General features: G+C 46.2%; 1 protein-coding gene across 3 annotated transcripts in view; it reads left to right on the forward strand.

The window, feature by feature from the left end:
* Positions 1 to 2773: 2773 nt before the first annotated feature.
* The window catches only part of usp4 (ubiquitin specific peptidase 4 (proto-oncogene)), a 33544-nt gene continuing 14243 nt past the window's right edge, over positions 2774 to 22074 (forward strand). For 2 of the 3 annotated variants that reach the window (XM_056275431.1, XM_056275432.1), the window contains exons 1-11: positions 2774 to 2999; positions 4999 to 5126; positions 5320 to 5450; positions 5530 to 5656; positions 5796 to 5941; positions 6427 to 6488; positions 6667 to 6813; positions 19428 to 19545; positions 19722 to 19895; positions 20987 to 21145; positions 21389 to 21613. In XM_056275431.1, coding sequence (XP_056131406.1) covers positions 2851 to 2999; positions 4999 to 5126; positions 5320 to 5450; positions 5530 to 5656; positions 5796 to 5941; positions 6427 to 6488; positions 6667 to 6813; positions 19428 to 19545; positions 19722 to 19895; positions 20987 to 21145; positions 21389 to 21613 — 1566 coding nt within the window. In that variant the 5' untranslated portion in view covers positions 2774 to 2850. Of the gene's footprint in view, positions 3000 to 4998; positions 5127 to 5319; positions 5451 to 5529; positions 5657 to 5795; positions 5942 to 6426; positions 6489 to 6666; positions 6814 to 19427; positions 19546 to 19721; positions 19896 to 20986; positions 21146 to 21388; positions 21614 to 22074 lie in introns of those variants that run through there. The other variant, XM_056275433.1, reaches the window with a different exon arrangement.

Here is a 22074-nt window from a genome sequence, read left to right on the forward strand (position 1 = left end):
TGTTTACTGTTTGTGATCTGCGTGATTGCTTGGCCAGTATATCAGCATCCTCATTTCCTTCTACATGGGCAGGAACCCAAACAAAGCAGGCCATCAGACCCTTATTGTGCAAGGAAGTCCAGCACCCAGTTATATAACCTGACACCCAACCCTAACTTACTTCGTTTGATGAGCAGTCCTTCCTTCCATACCATATCGTATGCTTTTTCTACATCGAGAAAGACGGCTACCCCCATTTCCTTATTGGTTTGGGCTTTCCTCATTTCTGACACTAGGTGTCAGATAGAGTCTATAGTACGTCTCCCTTTACAAAACCTACTTTGAAAAGGAGACAAAAGGTCACCACTTGCTGGATAACATGTTAGCCTCTCTGTTACCATTCACTCCACAGTTTTCCCTAATTGTGTGAAAGGAATGTCGGTTCATCCCTACAAAACCCCTCAACTGTGATGCAAGTGCTACTGGTCTATAGTTTGAGAGGTCTGGTGGATCTTCACCGGGTTTCAAAATTGGTGCAATGATTGACCATTTCCATGCAATTGGAATTTTTCCTGCATCCCAAACCTTATTAAAGAACCCTAAAACTACAAGGAGTGCACTGTCTTCCATACTAGCTAACATACTGAACCAAATGCCATCTTTCCCTGCTGAGGATTGCCGTCTATTTGAGATGGCCCTCTTTAATTCAAACTGAAAGGTAAGTATAAACTGTCTCTTGTTGTAGTTTTTCTTACATTTGCACCCGTATTCTGTGCCAGAATGGTGCTCCAACACTGTCTAGCGCTTAGTGGTGAATTTTCTGATCTATGAATTTTTGCTAGAAATGTCACCTTTTCTGTATTGCTGACTGCTGTTTAGTCGCTACTCATCAACACCGACATAATTTTGATTCTCCTAATTCCACTCATTCTCCTGATCCTTCCCCCATGTATCAGACAGCTGTGTCTCTCTCCCTGTCCTATTACAATATTACCTCCAGGATACATATCTAGTTGTTCTTATAGTCTCCCGAACTACTGCCTGGGATCTTTTTTTTATAGAGTTAGTGTCTCTAATGAATGTCTTTTTTAATTGTCTAAATGCCCTATTTCTTCTTTTTGCAGCTATCCTACAGTTTTCACCCCACCATGCTGCCTGTATAACTACAACCGACTTTTTATTTGAAGTCATCCCCGTCTGACACGTCTGCTCTCAGTAGCGTTTTCATACCATGCAGAGATCTGCACTCTACTGAGTGCACCCTTCTAGTTGTCTGCGCCACGTGGTGCGCATATGCAACTCGGTGGGCGAGTGACATTAAGGGAGACGTGATGGTGACGTGTGATGCCGCAATAGCTGCTCCAGTGCGCAGTGGTGTGCGCTGTGGCCAGGTCAGCTGTCTTGTTACTGTTGATCCGGTAGTGCATATATAGTGCGTGATAGTGTGGCTGTGTTGGCTGTATCGGCATCCGTATGAAAACTGTGTGTGTGTGTGGGGGGCAGTTCGTTACTGCCTTGACTGAAAGCCTACGGTACGCTACTGCTGATCAGATGAGCTCAGTGTGTAGCATCACCACCAACCTGTTGGTGATTATTCGCAGCGTTATTCTAGAATTTCGCAGTGGACTTTGGGTTCCACTTGTGCTTGTCGTCATCTATCGAGAAGGTAACCTGCCACAAAGCCTCTCCTGCCCACACAGGGGAATAATACAGTCTGTTTTGGGGGGATGGCTAGCTGTAGGGGAAATTATTTTTGTAATAAACTTGCATGTGAGCATACTGTAACGTGCATGGATAAGTAGACACGCTGGCCGCTGGCTCGCGGGTCTGACCCTGTAGTCGAGCGTTTAGCGATGCCTCCTGCGGTGCGGGCGACACGGGTTCGCTTCCCGGCCGCGGCAGTTCCTGTGGTTGCGTTGTCCCCCGAATTCACTACAATGGTGTCAGAAGTGGGATGGAGCGACCGTAAGGCCATCGGAAGCGTAGGCGCGAAGGAGCTGATATGCTTAAACGCGGGGACGCGCTTCCCGAAGGAGGGGGAGGGGTAGTGTAACGTGCATGGATAACAAGTCACGCTGGCCGCTGACTCGCGGGTCTGACCCTTTAGTCGAGCGGTTAGCGATGTCTCCTGCGGTGCGGGCCACACGGGTTCGCTTCCCGGCCGCGGCAGTCCTGTGGTTGCGTTGTCCCCCGAATTCGCTACAATACTTCCCTCCCCTGGGGCCTCGATCGTCACTATGGGCAAATTTATGCGCACACACCCGTGGGATTTTTTCTAGCCCCTGAAGTTGGTCTCAAGAGACCAGTGTAGACCCTGGGTAACCCCTGAATTTAGACACCGATCGGCTAACCCTGATGTCTTTGCAGATACAGACCCCCCCCCCACCCCACCTTGGGTGGAGAAGTCTAGGGTCCCCTGATAGAGGCAACTCTATTTTGGATGAATGAATGAATGGTGATTTATTTCGGACATGTAAATAAGCAGGACATAACACACAGGTATGGCATTATGACAAACAAATCCGCACATCACACTCCGCATGCATCACATTGTATTTGTTAGGTGTTGGAAAGGGAGTAGGAGGAAGTGTACACTCCGAAAAGAAAGGACGATTGGTCCTTCAGTAGTCGAGCATCTGGTTTCTCTTTTATCATCTCATTATTTTCTTTGGCACTAAACAGTTTTGTGTCGAGACTGGGTGAGATTCGCCTCGGTGACAACACGGGCGATAACAAACCCCCCCCCCCGAACCCGTGTTCGGACCCCGCACCACGTGCCGTGATCCCCCGCCGCCGCTACGGGGCACGCGCTCGTACAAGTGTGACACTTCCCGTCGCGCGTCAAACAGTGCCGGCATACTCGCTCGCACGATGGCCGAGGGAGGCGGACCCGAGTCGGGCAGCGCGGCGGACTCCGACTCGGAGCCGGTCGCCGGTCAGATACCGACACCTTCGAGTGAAAGTCAAAAGCAGACGATCGGATCGCTCCTTAAAACGACTCTGCGAAAGGGGGACGAATGGTGAGACTGGGTTAACGGCTGGTGCTGCGGGCGGGGGGGGGGGGTAGCTAGCTAGCTAGCTAGGACAAACGGGAAACGCTAGCTAGCGCTAGCTAACGACGGCAGCAGGGCCGACTCGGTGCGATCTGCGTTGGTAGGAAACCGAAAGCTGCTGATGGAAGTGGCGCTTGCTAACGCCGTCCCGCGGCGCTTTCGCAGTTTGCGCACAGCAGAATTCCCGACTCCTGTACCCGCATCAGCTAACCAGACAAGTCTGTCACTCGACCGAGTCATGTTCCACTATTCTGTCTCTATTATTATGCTCGAGAAGTTACTTGAGGTGGTTAGCTTAGCTATGTGTTGGCTAACTTGCTCGTCGACTGGCAAAGCAGGCCCTTTACCAGATGGCGACAGAAAAACTGCCACCGACACCGGTCCCGACCCAGTTCACACCAGAAATCGGCGACTGGTTCGAACAGGAACGCGATCGGAGGTTTTGAGATACTTGTAATAACTTGCCCGCCCGCTTTCTCTACCAACCAAGCTAACCTGACAACTCTAGCTGGTCCGCCACCGGTGTTATTACGCGGCTTAAAGACCACACAGGCTTGAACGCCTCGTCCCAGTCCGCGTACAGCGGGGTCGAGTGTTGTGACTCACAGGCGACTGCGTGCGGGCTTTCTGACCGGCTTTCGCTGTCACGGGGACCGGGGGGCTTGAGCAGGGAATGGCCCCACTTGTCGGACCAGCGTGCTATATAGCTAACTCATCCTGTTGACGCTGTGCTCGGCCAAAGCTTGCTTCCGGACGTTTTGTTCAGCGACAGTACGGGCACCCCCACCCACCCCCCGTTCTCCCTACGTTTTCAGACTCCTGTTGTTTGGTGGGGTATCCTGTTATGTTCGTGTAACGACGCTCCCACAAAATCGGGGGTTGACTGGGTGTTCAGGAGACCCCCCCCCCCGATAATATATTGTTATAAAGCCCAGAGAAAGGATGCTTTAAGTTCTTGTAGAAATCAATCTGTTTTTAACCAGGAGGCATTCTGTTTGAGGCCCGTTGTGGTGACTGCTCTGACAAAGAACTCGGATACAATGATGCCCGCAGACTGTTTCTTTTCCATGTGAAACTCTTGCTAACAAGCTTATGCAGTAGCAGAGAACCTCACTTGTGATGAGATTAAGGCATTCTAGTTGGCTGTTGCTATATGGGAGAATGCAGCCCGAGGCACAAGGCGGTTTGTTTGGCGTTGCATAACGCGTTCGCCCGGCAGAATGTGGAGCTCCAATCAACGCATCACAGAGTAGGGTTCCTCGCCATTATTAAGGACCCATTGATACTGTACCTTACCTATTCTCCTAAACATCTCAAGAGCAAGTAGGCCTGTGTAGATTTATTTCAGTCATCCAGGTAGTAAGTTGTCAAAATTAAACACAAAACACCAGGGATGCACTGATGCGGGTATCAGATATCGGGCCGACTCCAGCTAAAAACGAGTATTGGTGTTAGCAGTTTTACCCAAGAATGAAGCCCGAAAACGGATTCTGCGTCAATTATTGTGCCTATTTACCGCCAACGTATGGTCTGCTAAGGCTGCACTGTTCAACAATAGTGATGGGTTGGATCAGTATTGGCAGTGATAAAGAAATATCGGTTCATTCCTACAGAACCCTCAATTGGATATGTGAGCTTAAACCTTTATCCTCATCAATCCTTATTTCCGATAGGGAAATCCTGGCGTTTATACCAGTGCCAAAAGCTACTCTTTTTGATGAATGACTGGATATCACCACCACTGGAATCAGAACAGAACTATTTGGGTGAACAGCAAAACTTTTTCAAAGCCACAATCACAAGTGCAGTTGAGTGTTTGTATTTAATTTTGACAAAAGCAGATAGGTCTATCTCTTTGAGAGGATGTTGTGCAAGTTATCAAGAACAAAACCAGGAAGTTTTTATTGTGCCTCCAAAGATCTCTATGTGAAATGTGTGTCATTCACTAATACAACTTTTTTCTTAGGTTTCTGATAGACAGTCGGTGGTTTAAGCAGTGGAAAAAGTATGTTGGATTTGACAGTTGGGACATGTACAATGTTGGAGAGCATAGCCTTTATCCAGGACCTATTGATAATTCGGGACTGTTCTCAGGTAAATCTAGTATTTTGCAAGAAATTAAATCCAGAAACGGTGTATTGTGTTACTGTTGGATGTAGGCTTTGTTTACTATGGAGTACCAAATGCTGAAAGGACCACACAAAAGCACAAAATATACTTAAAAACCTTGTTAAATGATACATGTTAATGCTGTCAGTTATCTCCATCATTTCTGTATGTCATACAGACCATGAGACCCAAGTCCTGAAAGAACACCTTATAGATGAGCTTGACTATGTCCTTGTACCCACTGAGGCGTGGAACGACCTTGTCAGCTGGTATGGTTGTCTGGAAGGCCAGAGACCCATTGTCAGGAAGGTACTGCTGATTCAGTCAAATTTCATTTTAGTTTGGTACTTATTGCTGGGATCCTTACGAATGCCTCTTTTTGCCCTAGGTGGTTGAACATGGCATGTTTGTCAAGCACTGCAAGGTAGAGGTCTATTTGTTGGAGTTGAACTTGTGTGAGAATGGCAACATGGACAACGTGGTCACACGCCATTTCAGCAAAGCTGACACCATAGGTAAGGGTCTGAGTGAGTGTGTTGTTACTACATTATGTCAGCAGAAAGCGGCTAATTGGCATGGAATCTGAGCTTATTAGACTTTTATGGGTTTTGTTACTTGTTTTGTGAGCAGTCAGTGTTGATTCTCTTCCCTCAGATACCATAGAGAAGGAGATGAAGTCACTCTTTGAAATCCCATCAGAGAAGGAGACCCGGCTATGGAACAAATACATGAGCAACACATATGAGCAGTTGAACAAGCCAGACAGCACTGTACAGGATGCTGGTCTCTTCCAGGGACAGGTGCTGTAATGCTTTATTTAAGTTTTATCAGTCATTTGACAGTCATTTAATTTCCTTTTTGTTTATTTTTACTTTTGGTCAAAATCCAGTACATTAAGCCACTTAGTTTTATATAAAATTGCTTCAAAGCTAAAGTGTTTTGAACACAGAACTTGTGTCATTTGAAATGCCAGCATATTTCACTCAGGTATGTGTTTGTCCTTTGGTTTGTATTCTTGGTGATATCGTCAGGGCATAAAACGTAACATTTTGATATTCTGTTCACAGCAGCTATTATGCCATAATTTACTAGTCAAAGTAATCTTTAGATAGGAAAAAATGTGTCAAAGATAGTCTTGTTTCTTCGCAACATTGTTTCAGGAATTTACAGTAAAGCCAACACTAGCTGAAATTCGTCACAATTTGTCCCGTGGACACTATTCACTTTCAACCCCTGGACAGGGTAAGCTACGTGGCTTAGCTTCTATCTGGTTATTTTCCCATAGGTGTTAGTGATTGAACGCAAGAACGAGGATGGCACATGGCCCAGACAAGCATCCCATGCCAAGTAAGTTAATGCCTCATTCTTGTTATCGAGGAGGAGGTGTTATTTGGTATCTTGGTAAAGGACACTTTGGACCAATTAAAGGATTATCAAGTAAACATTTCTGAGTCTTCTTGTAGCAATGACACTAGGAACTGCTTTAAGTGTATGTCGGAAACATGGTTTTGCTCTTTGTTATCAGATCCAGTACAACCCCATCCAGGAATTTCACTTCCTCCCCAAAACTCTCTTCCAATTCTTCAGCAACCATCTCCTCAACAGTAACCAATGGAGACAGCAGCAGTAATTCCAGCTACACTCTGAACAATAGCGCCTCCTCTGGCAACAGGTGAGAAGATTTAAAAAAATTGTTTTTATGTCAGATAAAGCGAGTGGTTTCTAAATAGAGTTGTTCCGATCCACGGCATCGGTATTGGTCCGATACTGGCCCAGAATGCTGGATCTGATAACGGAGAGGAGAAAAAAAATATGATCCGATACCTATCCAATACAAACCATGGGCAAATCTAGCTTAAACCGTCGCCTAAAGTACAGTAGGACTTCCCATGCTGCGTGACACCTGGCTAAGCGGTGCCGTGTGTCAAGTGATGACAGTAGTAGCCATAAAGCAGTTCATTAGTCTCAAAACTCGCGCACATAAAAACCAGGCGTTTCTATTGCCTGCGCGGGTATTTGTCACAGCGCCTGAATCATGAGCCCGTTGAGTGGTGTGCTGCACCCGTGCTTTGCTTGACGCAGCGAAAAACTGTCGCGGTGCGGCACAAGCCATGGGTTTCAGAGTGCAGCGGTACTGTTGTTGCATTGTGTCTGAATGTCCGCGCAGCGCCTATACCGAATGAACGGAAAAAACCTCTGGGAGTTCCTATACCACGCTGGAGAGAAAGGATACCACGCTGGCCCTACTATAAGGCAATATTTCTTTCTGAATAGGTTTAAAAAAAGTGGGGGGTGTCTTATATTTCTGGACCAGACAATTACGTGTTCATTCATTACAGCAGATTCTTTCTTTTTTTGTTGTTGGATTTTTCCCTTTTTTCTCCCCAATTTGTACATTGTACTTGGCCAATTACCCCACTCTTACCCACATCCGACTTCCCATCCGCAGACACGGCCATTTGTGTCTGTAGGGATGCCAGACCAAGCCAGAGGCAACACGGGCATTCAAACTAGCGAGCCCTGTGTCGGTAGGTAACGGAATAGACCGCTACGCTACCCGGACGCCCACAGATATTCTTTCTGAATGAAGAGTACCTGAGTAGTGCTGTGTTCCATTCAAAGTCCGAGGTTGGAATTTCCCAGTTAAAATTCCCAGTTGCTGACTTCCCAAGTGTTCTAGGTGCACGACGTCAAACGTAAACAAAGACCATGGCTGACTGTGATAAACTGGTGTTTTTATTAGCAAGTGTATCAACCACTGAATTGAATTGTCAGCAAGTGCAGCCACCTTGCATCAGTGTTGTAGTTGAGTCACTAAACCTCGAGGTCGAGTCTCGAGTCCCCAGTGTTTGAGTCCAAGTCCCCAAAGAAGAGTCGAGTCCGAGTCAAGTCCCCATTACCTGAGTCCAAGTCCGAGTCATCAAGGTTGAGTCTGAGTCGAAGAAGACGGGCTCATACCCTCCAACATGAGGGTGTGCATGTGAATCTGCATGTAGGTGGACCACACATGCCTGCCCTTGCACGAAATTGAATAATGTTACGGTATTAATATAGCTAGTATCAATATCTTATGCCAAATTATTAGGGCACATTACAAAAAACTAACAAAAAAAACAGTCTTTATCAATTAACAAGTCCGAGTCCTCATCTCCAACTTCCGAGTCCGAATGCTGTCAATGCTTGAGTCCAAGTCCGAGTCATCAGTGCTCAAGTCCAAGTCGAGTCACAAGACCTGAAAATCAGGACTCGAGTACTACAACACTGCCTTGCACATATAACAAAACAGGAATAACTTTTGTGCAGAGATAACTTTCAGAGGTTGTTTACATAACCAGTTACTTAACATTGTCGACATATTTTGACATCAGTTCACATGCAGAACAGGTTTTACTATATGGTAGTTTGTATTATTGTAATTAAATACAGGCAAATGTACTTTATCTTGCTTTAGTTGATGGTTTATCATTAACACTGTGCACCTCCATGGGTACTGCCATTGTTATGTGACGTCAGACAACTGCTACTGCATGAAGTGGGGGTAGATGGATTTGCTCCGAGGTTACAAGTAGGACTTTGAGCGGCGTTCCGTTGTACTTCTTCCAGTAGGAGGTCAGAAAATCTTGATTTCCGAGTTGTCTGGAATGCAGTGTAAGTACAGTATTTTACAGGGTTGCATTATGGGTTGTTTGTAGCCTTAATGTTGCTAGGCTAGTGAGTGTTTATAGTCCTTGTATAGTGACTCTTTCAGTTAGTCCTGAAAAGTGTTTCAGCCCAATTTAACCTGCGGGAGTTTCTGAAGGCTGCTGTAACGTGTTTTGCTGCCACAGAGACCATTAATTCATAATGAGTGAAAACGAGTTCTTAGTGTCTCCTGACGTCTTTACTGCTGAAGTGAACAAAGGAGAAAATCTCAAACAGCCAAGAATTACATCTGTCACAGATGATGAGCTCAAAAACAGTCTGAAAAATACTGTAAGAGAAAATAATTATGAGAGAGGACAGAGAGTGAGGCGGCACGGTGGCGCAGTGGTTAGCGCGGTCGCCTCACAGCAAGAAGGTCCTGGGTTCGAGCCCCGGGGTAGTCCAACCTTGGGGGCCGTCCCGGGTCGTCCTCTGTGTGGAGTTTGAATGTTCTCCCCGTGTCTGCGTGGGTTTCCTCCGGGTGCTGCGGTTTCCTCCCACAATCCAAAGACATGTAGGTCAGATGAATCGGCCATACTGAATTGTCCCTAGGTGTGTGTGTGTGTGTGTGTCTGTGTGTGGGCCCTGTGTGATGGCCTGGTGGCCTGTCCAGGGTGTCTCCCCGCCTGCCGCCCAGTGACTGCTGGGATAGGCTCCATCATCCCCGCGACCCTGAGAGCAGGATAAGTGGTTTGGATAGTGGATGGATGGATAGAAGGAGAGAGGACTTGACTTGCTACAGTAACAGTCAGCTGACTACTAGTGGCTACTGGGGAAGTGAGCTGTCTTTAGACGTCCAAACGAATAGAAATTTTTGGTAAGCAGCCAAACGTCACATAGTCAAATGGCTATGGAAGATGAGAAAATTGCAGTTCAAATCCATTCACTGTGTTATTATTTTACCACTGTTATTTTTGTACGGTAACAGTGGGATCACTCACAGAAATGTGAAAGATTACTTCAGGACACAGTGCTTACTTCATCGCTGAGCATGTTTGTTGACCTTTTCTTCTTGTCTGAGTGTACTTGAAAAACAACGACGCGTGTTGTGTTTTTATGAATATTGTAATGATAATGGTCCAGAATGGTGTGAAAATGCATACTTTCCCAATGCACAGTGCCCAAAGGCGCCTAAGCCCTCCAGAAGCTGGTGCTGTTAGTTTTGAGGGGGGGGGGGTGTGTGTGGTCTTTTTGTGTTAAGTGAGAAGAGGCTCACTATGGCATCCCCAGCTGGTTGATGGTCGTAGTCTTAAACTGATGGTTTATAAAGATTTGCTTTATTGATGACTGATTAATTTGATTTATTTATCTGTGATGGCCCGGCGGCCTGTCCAGGGTGTGTCCCTGCCTGCCGCCCAGTGACTGCTGGGATAGGCTCCAGCATCCCCACAACCCTGAGAGCAGGATAAGCGGTTTGGATAATGGATAGATGGAAGAATGTACTAAGACATTATAAATTATGGTCATAAATTGTTTAGAACAGTAATTCAAACTAAACTATACTGCTATTTGTTTTTAATAGGACCTGAAAAGCTGAACACAGAAAACAATTTATCAGTATTGTAGTTCAAAAGTAGGAAACATACACTTCACTTAAACCAGCCAAAATCAAACACCAATCCTCTAACCTTGTTCCCCCTATCAGCCAGGTGCTAAACAATAGATAATACACTCTACCGTACTTTCACGAGACCGGCGGGGATTATTTTCGTCCGCCGGTGTTTTGCAAACCTTTTCCCCCCGTTTATCCACTTCCTTTTTGCTTTGATTCTCCTCGTTCCAGCTTCACACAACAACTGCACATGACGAGCATCAGGCAGTATAATTGAATTTCGAAATAAAAGCGTGCTTTAAGAAATAAGACGCCATCATAATCAAATATGGGTGGTGCAGTGGTTAGCGTGGTGGCCTCACAGCAAAAGGTCCCGGGTTCGTGCCCCAGGGTAGTCCAGCCTTGGGGGTCGTCCTCTGTGTGGCGTTTGCACGTTCTCCCCGTGTCTGCGTGGGTTTCCTCCGGGTGCTCCGGTTTCCTCCCACAGTCCAAAGACATGTAGGTCAGGTGAATCGGCCGTACTAAATTGTCCCTAGGTGTGAATGTGTGTGTGTGGGGGCCCTGTGTGATGGCCTGGCCCCGCCTGCTGCCCAATGACTACTGGGATAGGCTCCAGCATCCCCGCGACCCTGAGAGCAGGATAACCGGTTTGGATAATGGATGGATAAACAAATATGCACGAGCACAAAAAAGGGCACTTTTCAAAAATAATAATACAACTCCAAGGTTATTTACACTCATTTAAAACAAAAACATTTTTTTGTTTGGTGTTGTAATAAGATAAATAAAAAACACCTGCACTTGAATATGAATATGACTTGGTCTGAATCCACGCTGATCAGAATGACGGATAGGAACCATAATAAGGGACCGATCTGGGATCTTTTTTTTTTTAAATTATGTTACGTTGTTTGATGATCCTGAAATATGATTCCTGTCTTTGCCTGTGTGGCATCCTTCTCTTTGGGTTATGACTAGTGCTGCATCTTCTCTTGTATGGATCTCTTTTATGTAATAGCCATTTTATTTCTATCAGTGGCATCACTGGAGGAATATCTCATTTGATTTTTTTTAACTTGTCGTGTACCAACCTTTGCAAAATCGATAAAACATTTCCATCCATTATCCAAACCGCCCATCCTGCTCTCAGGGTTGTGGGGATGCTGGAGCCCATCCCAGCAGCCACTGAGCGGCAGGCGGGGAGACACCCCGGACAGGCCACCAGGCCATCACAGGGCCCAAAAAAAAAACTTAAATATTAAAAACCAAATATGACTTGGACTGAAAAACAAAATTCAAGTCTGAGGATTTTTTTTTTTTTTTTTTGCTTTAATCCGTGTAACCCATCGGACTCAGAAGTATCCTGGTTTTTGCTACCACCAAACTCTCTACCAGCTGATTTCTCTAGTGATCACACCCTCAACCAGAGATTGAGTCACACAAGCACTTCCCTGTGGGCCATGAAGTGCTTGTGTTAAATTGTGCAGTTCATCAGTTTCACAAAATTGAACGCAAGGTTATAATTTGGTTAGTCTATAACAGGGGTCTCAAACTCAAAATTACCTGGGGGCCACTTGACAGGTGGTCTTATGGAGGAGGGCCGATGCAATAGGGATGAAGAAAAAACTTCAGACTATACAACCTTCACATCGTTTTTTTATTATTTCATATTTTTTTCAGAGTTTTCACATGAATAGGTAATTATGTACATGGTGTAGCCTGGCCTAGGCCTACATGGTTAGTCTACTTCTTGCCAGAAACGTTGCACTTCTTCTGCTGACACAGGTGAGGCACACTTGCTTTCAGGGACTGGGCAGTGGACACCCTGAGGACAGCCTGGAGCTGTTCATTGGTCAGTCTGGACCTATGCTTTGAAAAGCTCATAGTTGAGAACAGTTTCTCACACAGATAAGTGCTGCCGAAAAGACACACGACCTGCCTGAACAGTTTGGACAACTGTGGGAATGTTTTGGGAAGCTCTCTGAGAAACTGTCCAAGCATCTCCTGCTTTCCTTGTGCCTCTTTGTACTTTGCCTTGAGCTCAGTGTTGCACTGTAAGTCTATGAGCTCCTTTTAAAATGTGCTTGGAGCACTGGCCACGTCAAAGGAGAAGGGTCTGCAAATAACTGGAATGCTCAGATTCCTGCTGCAGATTGTCAGTGGCAGTCACACACCCATCAGCACTGACTCCGGCACCATCATCAGTAATTGACTGGCATGTTGGGAAGTGGACAAATCTTTTCTCTGTCAGCTGTTTTCCATAATCTGAGTTTCACAGAGAAGCTTTCACGCTATCAAATGCTACAGTGACAAGTTGGTCTGGCCCCCGCAGCTTTAAATTAAGAGTATTAAGTACCTGTGTGATATCAGCTAAGAAAGCTAAATTCAGGAGCCATTTGGGCTCATCAAGCTCAGAAACACATTGCCTGCCTTCCGTCGTGAATTCTCTGATCGCCTTCCTCAATTCAAAAAACCTTTTCAGGACACTGCCCCTGCTCAACCAGCGCACTTATGTGAAGTACAACACATCTCCATATGTTGCATCTATTTCCTCTCGAAACACAGAACTGACAGTGTTGTAAACCTCTTGATCTGATGTAATTAATGCATTTCACCACAACAGACGTAACACTATCAGATTTCAAGCATTTGCAGAGTGCCTGCTGGTGAATGATGCAATGCAATTGCGGCATCTATTTTTTCATCCTCCAGCTTTCTTTGAGTCAGTGCTACCAGCCCATTTTTTTCTTGCCGTCGCTGTTGAGGCATCAGAAATCAGGAACACTTGATTTTTGTTTCATTTCATGCACTTGCGCACATGAAATGAAACTAAACATCGTTTCCCCCCAGCCCACAGCAGTGCAGCCTAAAGACAAAAACACATCCAAGGACTACAAGAACACATATCCAAACTAATACATATATCTAAACTAAAAATAATAATAATAATAATAATAATAATAAATCACGGTTCAGGAGAATGATGAGAATCATCAGTGGTGATTCCAGCCAATTTATTCCAGGGTAGACCAGCACCCTCAATTGCATTGTGCAGCACCTGAAATATATCTTTGACTGTAGTCTTTCACTGCATTGGATATAAAGTTAGCAGTTCTTGGGTTAACTCAAAATGCTCATTGATACCCCTTACAAATATAGCAAGCTGAACATTGTCATTTACATCTGTCCTTTATCAAGTGCCAAAGAATAGTGCATGAAATCGTTTACTTTACTGCACAACTGTCTGTAAATGTTGCCTGACAACTTGCTGATGCGTTCTGCCATTGTATTTGGGCTGAGGCTGACATTTCTGAATAAAGATGCCTTCTCTGTGCAAACGATATTCGCTACCTGCAGCATGCAGTCTCTCAGAGACTGTTCCTCCATAAATGGCTTGCCAGCCTTCACTATTGCCTCGCGTACCACATAGCTAGTTCCACAGCTGCATCAGTCTTTTTTAGGCTTTGTGAAAAACGTTCTGCTGTCAGGACAGACTTTTTTTTTGAAAGTTTGCTGCCTTTCTCTCCCGCTCCTCGCCTTTGAACCGATCATACTCCTCTGCATGTTTAGTAGTGTAACGTCGCTTCAGATCGGAATCCTTCAGGACGGCATCTTTTTCCCTGCAAATTAGACAGATCGTAGACGCGTTAACTGTAGCGGCCCCTTGGTTTGAATAAGCAAGACACAGAGTTTCAAACGGGTGTCTGTATTTATTTTCTTCTTTCCACTTGAGCACCAATTTTTGGATAGGTCACTCAATGACTGAATGTTTGGAAGGGAGATCTTGTTTTCTTTGAGGTTTCCACTCCCCAACTTGTACCTTGACTCAATGAACTAAGCCATCACTCCCTTGAATGGTTTCAACCACTCGTCCTAGGTGCCACTGGTTTCTTGGGAGGTTGTCATCTTTGATAATGACTATGTCATTCACTTTGAGGTTGTGCTGGGGCAGATGCCATTTCTGTCTCATCTCCTGAGAGATGTTCTAGCTATTCATAGAGTATCTCCTGAACATCTCAGGAGAGATGTTCAGGAGATACTCTTTCTTCCAACGACTCCAGAACTATTCAATTAGATACTGAACTCTCTGCCACCTTTTTGTTACATATAAATCCTCCTTCACAAATACTCCAGGGGGTGGAAGAGTGACTCCAGATTTCATCATAATGAGATCTACCATGCGTGCTTCTAAGTGTGCTTCCTACTTTGGAGCTCTTCGACAATGTCTAAAATGACCGTGCACCAGCAGAAGGCGGAAGTCTCCAAAAATACAAAGACGGAAGTCTGGAAAATAAATTGTGGAACAAGCCACAAGGGGGCAATGTAGCACTACATCATCTGACATTAAAGCCCATTTAAACAGTCACTGCATAAGGCAATATCAAAGTAATTTAGCGGTCATTTACATTAAACTCAGTGAAGAAGTAGTCGCATGTCCATTTCTCTTGAAACTGTAGGTGCTCTTGGTCAACTTTTCTTTTGTTTTGTTTTTTGTAGAATTTTCCCCCTTTTTTTGCCCAGTTGTGTCTGGCCAATCACCCCACTCTTTCGAGCTGTCCCGGTCGCTGCTCCACCCCCTCTGCCGATCCGGGGAGGGCTGCAACTACCACATGCCTCCTCCAATACATGTGGAGTCGCCAGCTGCTTCTTTTCACCTGACAGTGAGGAGTTTCACCAGGGGGATGTAGTACATGGGAGGATCACACTGTTCCCCCTCCCCCTTGAACAGGCACCCCGACCGACCAGAGGAGGCGCTAGCTAGGGCTGTGACCAGGACACATACCCACATCCGGCTTCCCACCTGCAGACACGGCCAATTGTGTGTGTAGTGACATCCGACCAAGCCGGGAGTAACACAAGGATTCGAACCAGGATCACTGTGTTGGTAGGCAACGGAATAGACCGCTATGCTACCCGGATACCCACAGATATCTTTTTTTGGTACTTTCTATTGCTTGGAATAGCAAGTCTACAGCAAATCTGGAATCCTCCGTAGGTACATTTTAATGGTTATTGACTGGTGTAAATTTCCACGGAAATGAAAAAAAAAGAAACATAAAACAAAGAAGCGTTTTACGTCTTCGCCACAGCAGCCAAACACCAAGAATAAGGCAGGTGCTATGCTACTCGGACGCCCCTTTTCTTTTGGCTTTTGAAAGTGATATTTTTACAGAACATCTGCCAGCAGTGACAACAGTTTACATCAGCAAACTCACATGAGATATTTACTCAGGTTGCCTGGCTACAGTGTGTTGAGAGGGAGATGCAAAACTGACATTATGAGGCTACGTCATCAACAACCGGCCTCACGACTAATCTTAACTGAGTACGTAGAACTAGAAACACAGAAACGTTAAACAAAACAAAAACAAAAACGTGAAAGTGGTGTGCAAAATGGGTACGTGGTCCAGATCTCTTAATAAATCTAAAACATGGCACAGGCTGCACAAAACTGCCTCGCGGGCCAGTAGTATGCGAGCCCTGTCTACAACTACAGATATATTTCTCTAAGGTTTATTTCTGAATAAAGTAGTGGTCAAATTTGTTGATACACAAAAAAAGAGTCATAAATAGTCCTTTTCAGAATACTCAGTGTCGAACTCATGCTCAACAAAAAAATGGTGTTGCACTAGGAGTCGTGTATCAAGGGCCAGAGCTGATTTTTGAGAGAGCAAGGTGGGGTGTTGGCTGTTGTGATGCCAATTTTTTTTTATGGCCAGTGTTTCCCAGCCCAGTCCTGAAGTGAAAATCTGCAGGGGGTAACCCTGCTTGTACTACCATATGTCAGACTTGGCACACCTGACTATGGTTATGGCCGTATGAGTGTAGTATGATTGGTTGAGTAACCACAAGCAGGCCTACCTATTTTGCAGGAGGGGTTGGGAAACACTGTTTTAGGCAGTTTAGATCTTATTCATCTTCTTGCCGTTGTGGCTGTAACATTTATTCATGCCGGCACACGGCGTGCATTGTTTGTCAGCATGTCTAAATGAATGTGTTTGTTATCAATATGTCTAAATGAATATGTGAGGCCCAATACACATTCTGGCTCCATTTCAGATAAGCTGAAAAGGAAACAAAACCTTGTGGAGGAGGTTGTAGGTCAGAATGAGTCAGGATTTTGTTGTTTAGCTAGTGTTGGAGCTGAAGTTCCCGCGTCAGAGCTGCCAGTGCAAGCACTTTTGTAAAAGATAAAACATGGCTGCCATGTGCCAGTGTGAATGAAAAATATCCTTGTTGTTTTGAATCTAGAAGTTATCTGGTTGCCAGGGTGTCCAGATAATGTGGCGGTCTATTCCGTTGCCTACGAACACGGGGATCACTGGTTCGAATCCCCATGTTACCTCCGGCTTGGTCGGGTGTCCCGACAGGCACAATTGGCTGTGTCTGCGGGTGGGAAGCCGGATGTGGGTATGTGTCCTGGTCACTGCACTAGTGCCTCCTCTGGTTGGTCGGGGCGCCTGTTCGGGGGGGAGGAGGAACTGGGGGGAATAGCGTGATCCTCCCACCCTCTACATCCCTTTGGTGAAACTCCTCACTGTCAGGTGAAAAGAAGCGGCTGGCGACTCCACATGTATCGGAGGAGGCATGTGGTAGTCTGCAGCCCTCCCTGGATCGGCAGAGGGGGTGGAGCAGCAACTGGGGTGGCTCAGAAGAGTACGGGCAATTGGCATGATACAACTGGGGAGAAAAGGGGGGGGGGGATCCAAAAAAAAAGAAAGAAGAAGAAGTTACCTGCTTTCTACCACCAAACCTCTGAATGGGGGCTCGTGTTAGCAAGGCAGCTAATATTAGTCTACATAGTTAACCCCATGGGTGGATTACCGAATGGGCCTACCGGGCCCAGGCCCAGGAGACCAAGGGCTCGAGGAGCCCCTAAGCCAGAGCTTCTGCATGAAGTCGCTGTTATTAACTTTGCAATTTATGTCGGATACTCAAGGAGCTCAGTCATGCATGTCAATAACAGAGCGCCAGAAGTCCTACTGAAAAACTGAAGGAAACTGCAGGTGAATGTGTGTCTTAATATGCTTTTGGTGTTAATTATGTGTATGTGCTGGGGGGCTTTTTACACGTCCGGACCCAGGGGCCCATTGTCTCATAATCCGCCTGTGGTTAACCCTGAGCCTGCTTAGTAGATGAGCTAATCGTAGCGTTGCAGTTGTATGTCTTTTGCAGCCACTACTTTGTTGGCACTAAACCACCGTTGTAAAACTGTGGCAGTACAAAATACGATGCCATATGACATATTAAATGTCCCTTGCCTTATAGTTTGTTAGTCCATTCCTCTGTTGGCCAGCTCAGTCTTTCTTTGTCGCCACAACTTGTGGGTTGTCTGAATTTTATGTTTAACATAAGTGAATAGGCCTTTTCTTCAGTCTAATTTATACCCCTTTTTGTACCAATTCACTGATTTGTGACACATGGTTTGTGTTCATGATAAACAAAGTAACATTATAACTCAAGAGTTGTATTGCATGTGATATAGGATGAAGATTTAAGGGTACCACCGGCCTTATATTACTTGAATGTTAATAGAAGAGAACATTGTCACTTCTGTTTGCCAAATAAATTATTATATAACACACTGGGCGGCACGGTGGCGCAGTGGTTAGCGCGGTCACCTCACAGCAAGAAGGTCCTGGGTTCGAGCCCCAGGGTAGTCACACCTTGGGGGTCGTCCCGGGTCGTCCTCTGTGCGGAGTTTGCATGTTCTCCCCGTGTCTGCGGGGGGTTTTCTCCGGGTCCTTCCACAGTCCACCCACATGCAGGTCAGGTGACAAGGCCGTACTAAATTGTCCCTAGGTGTGAATGTGTGTGTGGGCCCTGTGATGGCCTGGCAGCCTGTCCAGGGTGTCTCCCCGGCCTGCCACCCAATGACTGCTGGGATAGGCTCCAGCATCCCCACGACCCTGAGAGCAGGGTAAGCAGTTCAGATAATGAACGGATGATATAAAGCTGCCTTTCAGCTCTTGGTTTTTAAGACCGTCATTAACTAATGCCAATATTCATGAAAATGTTAAATACTGGCTAATAATTGGTAAGGACGTTACTCAAAATTAGTCCATTTTTTGTTGCTCAGACCGTCTTACGCTCCAGTTTACCGTGTGGAGTTACCATATGTCCTGAGCTCGGATGTAAATTAAATATCACTGACATGATACTGGAATGTTTACCTACTTTCAAAACGCATGCATGATTCCAAAAACAGCGGTCAAGAAATCTCATTGAAAGGGGCGTCCAGGTAGCGTAGCGGTCTATTCCGTTGCCTAACAACACGGGAATCCTGGTTCGAATCCTTGTGTTACCTCCGGCTTGGTCGGGCATCCCTACAGACACAATTGGCCGTGTCTGCTTATGGGAAGCCAGATGTGGGTATGTGCCCTGGTCACTGCCCTAGCTAGCGCCTCCTCTGGTCGGTCAGGGTGCCTGTTCAGGGGTGGAGGGGGAACTGGGGGGAATAGTGTGATCCTCCCACGTGCTACGTCCCCCTGGTGAAACTCTTCACTGTCAGGTGAAAAGAAGCGGCTGGCGACTTCACATGTATCAGAGGAGGGATGCGGTAGTCTGCAGCCCTCCCGGGATTGGCAGAGGGGGTGGAGCAGCGACCAGGACGGCTTGGAAGAGTGGGGTAATCGGCCGGACACAACTGGGGAGAAAAGGGGGGGGGTCCAAAAAAAAATCTCATTGAAGACTTGGCACTAGATGCGAGTCTTTCAGAATCATGTGGCTCCTTTGATGCCAGGAATGGCACACGTGAGAAGACGGCTACCATTTTCCGCCATCTGTATGTACCACCGGTACCTAGAAAATTAAGGCAAATGTGTGGTGTGATCAAACATGTGGTGCAGCCAGTATTGCTATCTTGAAATGTAATAAATTCACATTGAGGTGTGCATGTTAATTCATTAAATGTTGTATGAATATTAATGACCAGAGTAGCTCCCAAAGCACATTATTTGGTTCTGCTTGGTTCAAAGTTTTCAAGTCAGGTGTAATCGTCTTTATCAGACAGCCTCCATAGGTCATCAACGCCAATTCTGCTTTTCCAACAGATTGGGCAGTTACAACTCCTACAGCTCTTCCTACAACTACAGGGAATCGCAGGCCCAGCCTGGTCTATGTGGTCTTAGTAATCTTGGCAACACATGCTTCATGAACTCTGCCCTCCAGGTAAAGTGTACACAGTGGGGCTTTTATTTTTATTTTCATCAAAAATTAAAATAACAAGTAGACCAGGAGAAATGTATTCAACAAAATTGTTACCGTTTCCTTTTTAAGGCAGACCCGAAGACAGTGCACAGTATTTAGTTACTCCTTGTCCATGCCCCCCCCCACTCTTTTTCCAGTGCCTGAGCAATGCATCACTCCTCACAGAATACTTCCTGAATGACCAGTATGAGGCAGAGATCAACCGGGAAAATCCACTGGGCATGAGGGGGGAGATCGCAGAGTCCTATGCAGACCTGGTCAAGCAGATGTGGCTCAGCCGCAGCAGCTATGTGGCCCCACGGACCTTCAAAGTGAGCTGTGCTTCAGTTTTCCTGCGTTCACTGACGATTTCCACAAGCTAAAAGTCATTGGGCCTCGTTCATCCATTGTTCATAGGTACAAATTTGTTCATACACACCCCATGGACTTTTTAGCCCTGAAGTTTGTCTCAGAGACCAGTGTAGAGCCTGGGTAACCCCTGAATTTAGACACCACTTGGCTAACACTGATGTCTTTGTGGGCCTGGGTATTGGCTCGTTGAAAGAGGTTGACAATAGATGTCAGGGGGAAGGAATTACAAGTAAGCATCAAGCTTTGCATCTGACTATCAGACAGTCTTGAGAGCTAAAACAATTCCATGGGTGTGCAAGAGGGCGGCATGGTAGCGCAGTGGTTAGCACGGCCGCCTCACAGCAAGAAAGTCCTGGGTTCGAGCCCCGGGGTAGTCCAACCTTGGAGGTCGTCCTGGGTCATCCTCCGTGTGGAGTTTGCATGTTCTCCCCGTGTCTGCAGTGGGTTTCCTCCGGGTGCTCCGGTTTCCTCCCACAGTCCAAAGACATGTAGGTCAGGTGAATCGGCCATACTAAATTGTCCCTGTGTGTGTGTGTGTGTGTGTGTGGGTGGGGGTTGGCGGCCTGTCCAGGGTGTTTCCCCGCCTGCCGCCCAGTGACTGCTGGAATAGGCTCCATCATCCCTGTGACCCTGAGAGCAGGATAAGCGGTTTGGATAAGGATGGATGGATGGGTGTGCAAGAACAATGTGTACATACGAACAATTGATGATTGAGGCCCATGCAAATTACCCTCAGCTAAAAAAAAAAAAAACAGTATTGTGAAAATAACTTTGATTTATGACTCAGAGATAAGTGCTGTTTGTATAAAAGTGATTATCATCAGTGCAAATGTATAATAGGAATTCCAACGCAATGTCTATATGTCATCGTATAAATATACAAACAAGAATCTGTGAACTTGAATGGTGTAACCAAATTGATCCTTACCCCATATGCTTTTGCCAAAATACTTTTCGGCAACAAATGCTCCAAAAAATGTATTCATACTTGAAGGAGTTTATGGGTAAAACTAAGCGGGATGTTAACTTCCAACTTATTTCCACATTCCAGACCCAGGTTGGCCGCTTTGCCCCTCAGTTTTCGGGCTACCAGCAGCAGGATTCCCAGGAACTGCTGGCCTTCCTGCTGGATGGGCTTCATGAAGATCTTAATCGCGTCAAGAAGAAGCCTTATCTGGCCCTGAGGGATGCAGAGGGCCGTCCAGACGAGGTACAGCAGGGCAACAGTACATCCTTGTGAAATACTTACATATGTTAGTCTTGATGGCAAATCTGATATTTTTGGTCGTCTTTCTGCAGGTTTTCTTTTGTTTCAAATTACAGCACTACAGCTTTTGTTATGTCTGTGTGTGTGCGCGTGTGTGCCTGCGGCCATGTAATCATAATTGAGATACACACAAAAGAAAATATAAATTGTGTCTAAATGCTGTCAAATAACCCCCCTCCACCACAGATTGTAGCTAAAGAAGCCTGGACAAACCACCGCTTGCGAAATGACTCCATCATAGTTGACATATTCCATGGCCTCTTCAAATCCACTTTGGTGTGTCCGGAGTGCTCCAAGGTCTCTGTAACCTTTGACCCCTTCTGCTACCTCACATTGCCTTTGCCCATGAAGAAGGACCGCACTATGGAGGTTTTCTTGGTGAGATCAGACCCTCAGTCCAGACCCACACAGGTGAGATCCCAATCTGTTGAGGATTTATATCTGTCAGGCATCAAGATCAGAAAAGAGTGCTGCGGGGCGTCCGGGTAGCGTAGCGGTCTATTCCGTTGCCTGCCAACATGGGGATCCCGGTTTGAATTGCCATGCTGCCTGCGGCTTGGTTGGGCATCCCTACAGAAACAATTGGCTGTGTCTGCGGGTGGGAAGCCAGATGTGGGTATGTGTCCTGGTTGCTGCACTAGCACCTCCTCTGGTCGGTCGGGGCGCCTGTTCGGTGAGGAGGAGGAACAGGGGGGGGGTCCTCCCATTCACTATGTCCCCCTGGTGAAACTCCTCACTGTCAAGTGAAAAGAAGTGTCTTGTAACTTCACATGTATGGGAGGAGGCATGTGGTAGTCTGCAGCCCTCCCCGGGTCGGCAGAGGGGGTGGAGCAGCAACCAGGACGGCTTGGGAGAGCGGGGTAATTGGCTGG

This window comes from Lampris incognitus, chromosome 2 (assembly GCF_029633865.1).
Source record: "Lampris incognitus isolate fLamInc1 chromosome 2, fLamInc1.hap2, whole genome shotgun sequence".
NCBI classification, from domain to species: domain Eukaryota; kingdom Metazoa; phylum Chordata; class Actinopteri; order Lampriformes; family Lampridae; genus Lampris; species Lampris incognitus.